Below are 12383 nucleotides of genomic sequence, written 5' to 3'. Positions count from 1 at the left end.
TCTTTCTGCAAGATTCTTTTAATAATAACTAATATTCATGTTATTAATTAAATTTAAAGTAACAGAAACGTTGTATTTACAAAAAAAAATAAAAATCTATTTGGATATAATAAAATTGTAGTATTTTTGTTAGAAATGAATACGTAATATTTTTTTAATTCTAATATCATGGACAATATTGTCACACTTTGTAAGAAGAAATCACGCTAATTATTTCCTTTTTCGCATTTCGTAAATCATCACATAAAAAAAATAATTAAAAATCGTAAAAGAAAACAAAACCAAAATTTTCTCATTTTTGTTTTTCCCAAATAAGAATTGAAAAATCACGAGCATTTCTTCCCCTCTGATGCGTAAAAAAGGCATCTTTTCAATATAATTGTGAAAGAGAAAAAAAATCTTTAAAAAATTCCTGCAGAAAAAAAATTTTTTTGCTTCAATATTCCTTATTTTTCTCAAATAATTAAAAAATTACTTACATTTCTTTCCCCTCCGATGCGTGAAAAAAACCTCCCTTAAATATAATTCTAGATTAAAAAAAATTTCAAAACTTTTCGCAGAAAAAACCAAAATTTTTTACTTTTTAAAGAAAAATTCTTTCTGCATGAGCTCTAACGCTCTACAACAATGTCGCCGCGATTCTGCCAAGGGGCATTATGCCACTTGAAAAACAGTAAACCTTATGCTGCAGTTTTATAAGTTTGGCTCAAAAGTGGCTAGAATATTTGAAGCAACCTAAAAAGAACAGTTTAAAAAAACTAGACATTAATTGTAATAAGAATAAAAGTTGTGTAACAAAAAGTTGAGTAGCTTAACCCTTTTGTGTCAAAAATACCTCAGCTAAAAGTTTTTTTTTTAAAAAAAAATACCTTTTGAGCAATGTTGGATAGTTCAACATCCAGTACACCAACTTCACTGGCCATTATCATATGGTTATCTTTTGTTAAGTAGTATCGAGAAGGCCTCAATCCATTTCTGTCCAAAATAGCACCAATTAGTCTACCATCAGTGAATGTCAGTAAAGCTAGCAAAGATAATATAAAACATCCAAAGTTAAGATTGTCAACAACAATTATTCTCAGTCAAGTTTAATCAACAATATTAATTATTATCAATTTAAGTTTATCAACAAATTATTCTCATTTAAGCTTATCAATGTAAATTATCAATGTTAATTAAATTTATCAACTACACTCAGCAGAATTTTTTTATAGAATAAAATAGCGTTTCAAAAAGAAAAACATTCCAAATAACTTTCATCTGAAGAAAAGTGCTTTAGTGATTTGATTGATTAATTGTTGTATTGATTGATTAATTGTTGATTGATTAATTGTAGTTAGTGCTTTGAAATACCTAACATACAGATATTGGAGTATTAGGAAGATTAGATAGTATGCATTATATTGTACGCATCATATTGAACTTAGCATTTTGTGAGAAAAAATAAGGTCATAGAATAGATTTCAAAGAATATTTTAAAAAAATTTCAAATACTTTTTTAAATTTAATTGAAAACTCTAAAACTCAAACTGAGTAATCAAGTCTTAGATTAAAATATTAAAATTATTTTCAAAAAACCAAAATATTTAGAATATTAGCTCCAGTTAAATTTAGTTTAAGTTTCTGATTTGACAAACTTAAAAGAAAAATGAGGAAAATGAATGAAGGGCTTAAAATAAGGGTTGGAAAATAAGGTTCCTTCTTGAACTGAATATGTTTAAACATTAAATCAACTTTCATGAAACAATATTTTTACCCTTAATGAAAAAATTTTAATGTGAAAATAAATTGCATTAATGAGAAAATAAATTGCCTTATGCTCTTAATGTGAAAATAAATTGCATTAAATGCACAAGGAAAAAAAAATGAGCGAGTAATTACTGAAATGTGAAATTTCCATGTTGTAATATTGCATTACAAATTAATTAAAATATATCACATTGATTAATTCTTTTGTTACAATTCAGAATTCACAAAAAAATTTAAAAAAAAAAAAAAAAAAAGATGAGGAAATTCCATTTATCTTGTGAACGATCTTGTTTTTGTGAATGTTTTCCATTTCTTTTAAATGTTTTCTAAATCCTTTGTCAATTTTATACATTTGAGTTTGCTTGTTCATGCCTCAATCTAGCTGAAGTAATTAAGGAATTTTCTTTAGTAGAAACCCCTCCAATTCTTAAAATACTTGCACGGTCACTGTATTTACCTGGACCGTCCCATGGTTCCATAACACAGCCACTCCATCGGTAGAATGCTTTCTTATCTGGATGCATTAAATCATCATTTTGCCATGCTTCTGGTACCATTGTCATCACAGCCTGTAAGAAAATTTTATCAAAATTATATAGTCCCAGTATTTAAATTTACAAAAAAAAAACTAATAATGTTGAAGATTTTAAGTGCACTGCAATTTGATTATAATGTGTTTCTTTGAATAAATTAAAAATAATGGCGGTTAGAATAATCTTAGTACAAATTTATTTATCCTTTATGGTCCAGAAGAATTTCTAGCTTACTTCCTTTAAGGTATAATAATTATAAAATTACAGTTAATTGCTAATCGAACAACAATCAGAGACAACAAAAAATATGAAGAGGATTTTTGCCACCTTATACAGTTGTTAGATATTAATTTTCAGCCTAATTACACAAAAAAATCAAGACATCACAGACCAATATTTCAGTTGTAAATAAGTATTTTAATTTCTTCCAATATTTTTAATAGGTTTCATAATATTGTGTAGTGGTTAGGTCGCAAGTTAACAAATTTTCCTTTTTAGAAGTAGTTTTAACAGAGCCGTAATGGCTCAAGGACTTGGCTCAAGGACAAGCTCTTAAGAACTTTAGATTTTCGAAATCAAAATTATACAAAGTTTAAGAAAAACTAAGCTATTTTACATGCCTTAAGCAAAGTTAGAGCTTGTATTACAACTCAAAGTTATAACTAGATAGTAAAGTAGTTATTTTAAATGGTAATTACCTCTGGCAGAGTTCTTTCTCCGGCCATAACGAGGAATTCCAGGACATTATCAGCACATCCGGAATCTGAAAGGTTTGGTTCCACAACAGGATACAACTTGTGGAGCTCTTCACCAAACAATTTGCTTTCCATAACACCTTCTCTCGCTCTCATCAAGTTTATATTTCCTCGAAGAGTGTTGATTTCACCATTATGAGCCAACATTCTGCAAAAGTAACAACACATACATTCCAACTACCAGTTTATAAAACTTCTGAAGAGCTGCACTTATTTTTAAAAGCTGTGCAAATAAAGATCTTGTCCGAGAATGCAACATATAGTTATTGAAAGACTAAGTTGTGCAAGAAAAAGTTAAACAAAAAAAAAAAAAACAGAAAAAGCTTTACTAAACTTGGACTATTCTTGCTGCATAAAAATCAATTGGTGCAAATATATGCTCCTCTCAGGTGTATAATTATCTGTTTCTACCATTGGTAAGCCTTAATTAGAAACCTGATAAATTGAACTAAACTTAGTGGCGTGACAGCCCAAAGCCTACTGTGCCCATCTTAGTTTTCTTGACCTTCGCCTCTGGGGTGCAGGAGCAGATGTTTTGGCTGGACGGTCAGCCCAATGTGGAACCCCCAGTGTTTAGTCCTCAAGCATGATCGGTACTCATTCATTTCATCCATTGAAGGGATGAAAGGAGGAGTAAACATTGCCCGGCTTAAGGACCAAACCCAGGACCTGACAAGAGAGTGAGAAGCACTACCACTCAGAAACCTAATGGGGGGAAATTTCATCACAAAGTTCCATCTGGATGCTGTGAAAATGACACTTAATGAGTTAGAAAATTTCTTAAGTTATTAACTACTAGCTTTTCTACAGTTAAGAACCTCTTTGAATTAATACAGGCTGAAAAATAATTTGCATTATATATATGCTTAAAGCATATTGTACTTTAATATCAAACATTAAGTACAAAAATGTTTCAATTTTTTGAATAATTTGTTTTTATGACTTAAGATTAAAATAATGCTAAATGACGTTTAGCAATCAATAATTGTGTTATTAGATCTTAATAATGGTTGATAAGTCTATTAAATGGAGATACAATTTATTTTTTTTTCAGCTGTGACCAGAGAATATAATATTTGCTTTTGTCCATTTAAAACCAAATAAAATATTTTTTTTGAGAAAAAAGCTTAATTGAACTTTATAGAGCTTTAATTAAGTAGAAGTTTGTGCTTAAAATCACATTAAGCTTTAGATATACTTCAACTTTATATAAATTTTACTCTAAAAAAATCTTGAAAGTTTCTTATTATATAATATCCTTCTTTTCTGTTTCTTTTTATTCACTAACTATGTTATTAGATTAATGCTTCAATTGTAAACTTTATTTGAAAATGTCATTATGCGATTTTTTATTTTGGTGGTTTTGCGGGTAAAGACCGTTAGACAATGTCAACCTTCATCTATCAAAAGGTACCTGAAGATTGAATCAAGTTAGCATGTCTTATATACTAGTGAATTGATGTTTAATCACAGATAAATTGATGTAATAATCATAGTGGTAGTTATGCCACAGTTTCATATCCAACAAATTGTGTATTTCTCAGAAAGAATGTTCACATTTTAAGCAATAAATTATGTTAGTAATTCAACTAAATTGGCATACTGCCAATGAGGAAGTTATTTCTTATGCACTATAAAAAAAAAATAAGCCACATTCAATGAAATTTAGTTAGTATCAAGTAATTCCCTTATTTTTTGAGATAGTTCAAAATTACAATTGTTAATATTGATAGCTACATATTAGAAAAGGATCAACAGTTTAAAGTCAATTATAAAGTTAAATATTTTATTACAATAGGTGTCTCAAACATAAATGTCAATTTTAAAAATAGAATAAACTGAATGAAAAATATACAGTTTGCTGTTTTCTACTTATGAAACTAGATTTATTCTCATCCAAACATCAAAAATTCATCGACTGATAGTGAATTTAATTGAGAAAAACAATAGTTTCAAAATAATCACCTTTTTTTCACAATAATCACAAAATTTCATAGCAATGTGGAGCAGTTTTAAAACTAATTTAACAAACAATTGTACGGACATTTAAGTTAAAATAACTAGCCAAGCATAAACATTGATTTTCGTTTTTTGATCCAAAAAGACCATCTCATGAATAATTTTGTTACTTCTTTTGAAATTTCAGGAGAACTGAAAACTCGTTTCTTAAACAAAATGCAGCGAACTGTATATTTCTGTCTAAGACTTTATTTGTTTAGACAATTTTGGGACTCCAGTTGGACATAGGTACCAATTAAAATCGGAAAATGTGAGTTTTCTACATACCTCATTGGGTGAGCTCTCTCCCAACTGGGAAAGGTGTTTGTTGAGAATCTGGCATGAACTAAAGCTAAATAAGTCTCAAAAGATGGATGCTGCAGGTCATGGAAATAATCCCACAGTTGAGTGGATGTCAACTGACCCTAAGACAACAATACTTTTTTTTAACACAACTTATTAATTATAATAATTCACATAAAGCTGGAAAATGCTATACTGAACTTTAGTTACTCTTGGTAAATGGAAAAGGTCACAAGGTTAAGCGATTTCCCAAAGCTCCTCACTTTTCCCCTCTCTGCTACCATGGTCACAGACAATCTTGCTTTTTCCCTCACTCCAATATGCTTCATCTTACTGAAACATACTGCTGTAAGTAAGAAACTAGATTCTAGATTTTCCGTAACTAAGGTAACAAAGAGAGGAAATTTAAAGAGTGGGGAAATCTCATGACCTTAACCTTGAGGCCCTATTCCATTGAGAGGAAGTATAGTTGTTTTAGAACTTTACATTTTATTTCTATTAACACTAGAAAGACTGAAACTTAGTATATACCTATATTGCACAAAAGCAATCAAAATGACTTGATTGTGAAAGAATAACTAATGTGTAAAGAAATTTGTTTCATTAATTTTTAATGTTTTTTATATTATTTACAGTTATATAAGTTATTAGTAAATATTAACAATAAAAAAATTTACTTCACTTGGAAAGAAAATATTAATTTATACATTATTTGCACATTTTTTGAAAATGAAAAAGCAGTTAAAAAGCAGTCAAAATGACCTCCTTTAGGCAACACAGTGTTAATTAGAAAGTTTAGGATTAGTCTGTAATATCCATTCATTACATAATTGTAGATGAGATTTTTTATTCATCTTAGCAGGTGAATATTCTGTAACATTTTAAATTTAAAAAAATAAAAAACAGTTGTAAATATCTAACTATAATTTAATATTTACAAGGAGAGTTTATTAATTTCAAATTTTAAAAATAAAGGAATTATATATCTTTGGCATAGGTAGCATTGAGGTCACAGGAGGAGTCACGTGTCCCTATGCAACCAATAGTTTTCCAAAACTTCAGAATTTTTTTTTAAATCCGTAAAAGCAATTTTTAACTTAAAAGTAAATATTTTCAAAATAAAATTTTAAAAATTACAAATTTTAGATTATATATTTAATGAAATAATTTTATAATTATTTACATTTCCTTGTAGTGAAATTTTTTTTAGTATAGTTTTAAATTTACGAGGGTTGTAAATTAAATAGTGGCAACTTAACCTTGAAACTCACAGAAGGGCGGGCTTGCGTAAATAGGGTATGGGTGCGGTGAGGTGGCGCTGTTGTCGATGTGTAGAGTGCAAAAAACAGTCGATTTACTTAGAAGGGTAGTTGTTGCGCGGCGTTAAAGTGAGGAGTTTCGTTTCCATCGCTCTAAAGCATGTTGTGAAAAAGCTTAATGACGAAAAAAGACGAGATGCTTGAACCCATCGTGCTACTGTCCTATACGGTAAAACATTTGCTCCACAGGCTTCCACTAATCCTCAATAGCATTCTGTTGCATTTTTGCCACGGGCAACCTCGATTGTAAGCCACGACCCCTGATCATCTTTTGAAAACATGCTTTAGAGCGATGGAAATGAAACTCCTCACTTTAACGCCACACAACAACTACCCTTCTAAGCAAATCGACCTTTTTTGCGCTCTACACATCGACAACAGCGCCACCTCACCGCTCCCGTATCCAATTTGCGCATGCCTGCCCTTCTGTGAGTTTCAAAGTTAAGTTGCCATTATTTAATTTACAACCCTCGTATATTCTGATTTGTATTAATGTAAATTCTTAAGAGACTGAGAAACTATGCTTAATATTCTTTTAATTATTAACTAACTCCATTTCATGTGAAATATATATATAATTAGTCAACTTCAAATGTAACAAAAATCTTTGACATGTTTCAATCGAATGCATTTAACTATTTAATCTGGTTGGCTTCTTCATTAATCTACCATATGAACACAATCTACATTTCGTAAATCCATGGATTTTAGGGTGAATTCAGCTAAATTATCAAACTTAATGTGGACAAATTCGGCCAATCAAAAGCCTGTATTTTTACATATGGCAAAATGAGATATGTTCACAAAAATACAGGCTTCTAGTTAGCTTAATTTGGTAGCGCTTTACGCTCCCATGCCACGGGTCCTGGGTTCGATCCTTGGCCCTCTATGGGCTGTTGTGTCACTGAGTTTAGTTTTCAGTTAGCTTAATTTAGCTATCGTAATTTTTAAAATTCAGCCCTAATGTCTGCAATTTTTCGCTGCTAGATAGTTAACGTGTAATTCTTTGCTGCTACAAAGTTAACAATCAGAAAACTGCATTCGGTATGATGGACATAGAATTGTCAGAAAATCAATAAAATGGACAGAACAATATTACGCCTGACCATTGGAGAAGGTGGGGTGAACTTTATAGCTATTTTATGTTTTAGTCAACTTTCTTGTTATCTATAATTAGGTGAAAAATTAAAATACCTCCACAATGTTCGGTTCTTCAATACTGAAGCAGAGGGGGCCCCCAAAAAAGTTTTTGCCCCAGGCCCCAATTAGGCTAAGTCGGGCCCTGAGCAACATTACTCCACCTGTAGCTATTTAGGAGAAACTAATTACACAATTTACAAAAAGACATTATAAAAAAAGTAAAAATAACTCACTTTATAAACAACAGTTTCTGTTGATAAGCTGCAAATGTAAAAGCGAAGGTCTGAGGTGGGAATTTTATGTGTTGCATATTTTCGCAGCACAAAAACCTAAGAAAAAAAGTAACCATAAATATTCAAACCTAATTATAAATATTCATTAATAAGAACAAAAGAATGTTTCATTTCCTCCCAACAACTATAATTATTATTACATTTTAACTAACTCAATTTTATGTCTGAGTGGAATTTAACATAAACCACTCATTGAATATTTGCTAATTGGAAGGGGGGGAAAAAAAGATTCTAAACTGAGACAAATTTTCGAATTAAGAGTACCTTTATGTAAACTATCTGTATGTAAACTATATGAAAATTAAAAATTCAAGGAAAAAGTATTTTTAAAATTTTAAAAAATTGTTTAAGCACTTGAAAAAGTTGTCAATTGAGGAACGTATTTTAACATCTAAAAAAAAAAAACTATTTTATCATTGTCAACAAGGTAGTCATGGTTAATATTTTCAAATTTTAAAAAAGTTATTCACAAATTATTTTTTTTAAGAATGCTACTCAATAGTAATAAAATTAAACAAATATTCGAAAAACAGGATTAATTGTAATAAATAATTTTCAGAGTTTGTTATAGGGAATATATATTATCGGAATCATTATTATCCCATTATGCCAAAATTTCACTAAAAAATATTTAAAATATTAAAATACATGATATTAATATACATTTATATTAATATACATGAAATATATTTAAAATTATATCCCCTAAAGCACCATTGCTCTAACTGAACTTTTGTTGTCAGTAAACGATTTTAAATAATGATTACATAATTTCTTTTACAAATGATGCCATGCTAATGATTTGTCTGTGTTTTTCTCCCATTTGGGTAACAAAAACAGTCCAATATAAAAAAATATGTAAATCCATTCAATTGAAAAATATTGCAATATATCGAGATATGCTGATATTTTTTAACGATATATCGGGATATTAATAATTCCCATAACACACAGCACTGATGACTATGAGCAATCTTGTTTTAATGATAGAAATGGAATCAGTTTTATTTTCTATAAGATTACTGCATATGTTTATATTAATTCCAAGTTAATATTTGCTATTCACTGATGTCAAAAATAATTTCGGGAGAAAAAAATATGACAAAGAAATGGGCTCTTCAAATTATTAATTAATTTATTTAATATTTTTTTTTCAAAATACAAACAATATTGTCTCAAGAAGAAATAAGATTGTTCATTATGAAGTTTGAAAAGTAAACCAAAATTTTAGGAAGTTTCGTTTGTGATGGGCTTCGAAGTATCAAAGGGCAGAAATAGCAAAACAAAAATTACGAAAATGGCCCTAAAATAAGACTGAAAAAAATAGTTAAAGTTTGAATTAAATACAAAATTGACTGTAATTTGTTTACAATTGTATTGAAATAGCAGGGGTCTGTCCAGGCTGGATTTACTACCGTTCAGCGGTACCTTCACAAATACAACTTTAGGAAAAACGGTAGTTTCACAAAATACTTTTTCTTAAAATTTTATTTTTTTATCCCTTAAGAAACGATAAATCCATATTATTACCACATTTTTGTGTTGATTTTTTAATATAATTTTTCACAAATTGTGTCTAAATTTTCACAAAATAGGTACCTCTTACAAAAACCTAGACAGACCCCTGTATAGCTTCTTGTTAAATGTCTTATTTTGAGTGCCTAATATGGTATGCAGGCATATATATACAGACTCTTCATTTTATTATAAATTATAGTTTTCATAAGCCTGTCTCTTTTTAGAAGTAAAAATTAAATATCAATTTTAATTTTTATCTGTAGTCTGCTAAACACATAAAAAGCAGTGGAAATTGAAAAGAAAAAAAAATTTGTTTGACAATTGTATCAGCTTGACAGCTTGGAATTAGCCCACTATGATTGAAATTGAGTTAAGGACCTCATTACTGATCCCAAAAACGTTTGTGTGGCTATGTATCTTTAATAATTAAATAGATGAGCATGATGTAAAATTAAATCATCACAAGGAACACATTTAATTACAACCTGACGAGATACAGAAACCGAAACTAACATAAACAGTTAATACGAAGTTACAGTTAACATAGCCGATGCCACAACTTTAAAACGGAAATCAAAGTTTCAGAAGTGTAGGAGGAAAAAATGTTTACAGCTAAAATTAAGTTAAAAAATAAAATTAAAAGAAATAAGAAAATCAATCATGGTACCGAGGAGAGCCACAACTCTTCAACTGAAACTTCAGAACACACCTTTAAGGGCCCTTAAATTAATCCGCGTTTTTCGGGTGATTTTAGGAACAAATGATTCCCTCTCTACAGTCCCTGGCCAAATTGTTAGAAGCACTATATGTAAAATCTTATTATGTAAATGATGTACGATGTAATATATGTAAATGTGACGATGTAAATGTGTAAGATTCTATGTAAAATCTTAATTATCAGGTGATACTATACAGGTTTATTGTTTTTACGCGACTGAAACGGTTTCGTAATTGTTTACATTCGTGTGTCCATTGGTTAACATTGTAATGCAATGCGTTAACAATGAATACAAACAGGAAGCATATAAAAAATATGAATAAAAACCCATTACATGTATGTTTAAATATAAAAGTATTGCATATGAACTCGTGCAAAACATGCAATTTTTATTTAAAAACTATAGTGCATCTAATAATTTGGTTTAATTATTATAATATACATAACATACTAATATTACAAATATAATACCAGATATAATAAATATTCTATATTTATATAATATATCGCAGAATTTATCATATCGTCGAATTTATATTATATCGTCGAATTTAACCCATTGATACACAAACGTAAGCAAGTGCAAACTTATTTTAGTCGCGTAAAAACAATAAAGCTGTATAGTATCACCTGTTAGTCAAGATTTTACATAGAATCTTAGAGTGCGTCAAATAATTAGTATGTTGTCGATGGATTTGGATTTAATTGATTAAAAAAATTATGATTCTTGCGTTGAATTATTATAACAGCGCCATGGAAGAACTAGTTTCAATATAAATGACTAAATTCGAAATTGGTTAGGAATTCATCTAATGTAACTGGATAAATTTACACTCTTTAAATGTTACGGAAGGATCGTATGGTATGGATACAAGGCAGATTAAGATTTGATAAACTTACTTCTCTGCGGAATGTGGATGGATCCATGTTAGGTGCGACGATGAATGCCTGCCTCATAAGGGGTTCATTGGCTTTGGCGACGTAGCCCAAGATTGAACTGTTGACTGGAACGTCACGCCAGCAAAGAACCTATTCAAACAATGACACTCTTAAGTACCTGGAAACCCCGATCAGAAGTTATAGGAAGATAATAGAGATAGACCTACCTCCAAGTGAAGCTCTTTGGCTAAGTTTTCAAAGGATTTTTCTGCCGCTTGGGATGTGCTGTGGTCAAGGAACATGATACCCGTCGCGTATTTTCCTTTTGGAGGAAGTGTGATACCTACGTCTTTCCTACACAAAAGATTTACAAATGACACCTTGAAATATAAATCAATGAACTAATAGTAGGAATTGGAAGAAAAAAATCTCAATTGTTAAGCGAATGTAGATAAAATGAAAGACAATTAAGCGAAAGCAAAAGAATAATTATTTCTGGAAATACTCACATGAGGATGTGGGAGTAAAAGGAGTGGGGTATGGCAGCCGTGACCCCAGCCCCATCTCCAGTACTGTTGTCACAGGCACAAGCACCGCGGTGCTCCATCCGCTTTGAAATGGTCGCTGCATCAGTGATCAGCTGTTTAAGAGAACAGTTCGTTAATATAGTCAAAATAAATTATGCAGACGGTCAAACATACGAGGATAACACATTCTCAAATTAATCATTTTATTTTATCCCCACCGTTAAAAAGACTATCAGATTTGCGGCTATATTGATGTTCAACTTCGTAACCCTGTTATTATGAGCAGAGCTCAGAAGACGAGGAACTAGTAAATCAAGCATTAGGATAAACTTGGCAGAAACTTTTTAACTTAACTATTCGGGATCAGAACGTTCGAATAAGTCATCTGGGGAGAAGATTGGTTCCATGGCTTGACAATTCCCTTCCTCCTCCTATTCTAAGTTGTATAGGAATGTTCCATGATATTTTCCCCTTTCTTAATATTTTTCGTATTTAACTGTCAATTTTTTTTAAAAATATTTCCATGATGCTTTGCTTTAGATTTATGTTCAATGTAGCAATTCAGTTTCATATAGTTTAACTTCAGTTTTTAATCAAGACAAAAAAAATCAAAACAGAAACTGGTGTACTTCCTTCTCCTATGACTCTCCA

General features: G+C 30.2%; 1 protein-coding gene across 5 annotated transcripts in view; it reads right to left on the bottom strand.

Moving 5' to 3' along the window:
* LOC107440837 (uncharacterized) overlaps positions 1 to 12383 on the bottom strand; it is a 116101-nt gene that overhangs the window by 57736 nt on the left and 45982 nt on the right. For all 5 annotated transcript variants that reach the window (XM_043050465.3, XM_016053892.5, XM_071182841.2 and 2 more), the window contains exons 3-10: positions 11715 to 11845; positions 11433 to 11559; positions 11227 to 11355; positions 8031 to 8126; positions 5324 to 5460; positions 2981 to 3185; positions 2207 to 2318; positions 870 to 1024 (exon numbers count right to left, since the gene is read on the bottom strand). In XM_043050465.3, the coding sequence (XP_042906399.2) occupies positions 870 to 1024; positions 2207 to 2318; positions 2981 to 3185; positions 5324 to 5460; positions 8031 to 8126; positions 11227 to 11355; positions 11433 to 11559; positions 11715 to 11845 (1092 nt within the window). The remainder of the gene's footprint in view (positions 1 to 869; positions 1025 to 2206; positions 2319 to 2980; positions 3186 to 5323; positions 5461 to 8030; positions 8127 to 11226; positions 11356 to 11432; positions 11560 to 11714; positions 11846 to 12383) is intronic.

This window comes from Parasteatoda tepidariorum, chromosome 4, assembly GCF_982258835.1.
Source record: "Parasteatoda tepidariorum strain Cologne lab strain chromosome 4, Ptep-v5.0, whole genome shotgun sequence".
Classification (NCBI taxonomy): domain Eukaryota; kingdom Metazoa; phylum Arthropoda; class Arachnida; order Araneae; family Theridiidae; genus Parasteatoda; species Parasteatoda tepidariorum.
The sequence above is the reverse complement of the archived record's forward strand: the minus strand, read 5'-3'. Positions and strand labels throughout refer to the sequence as shown.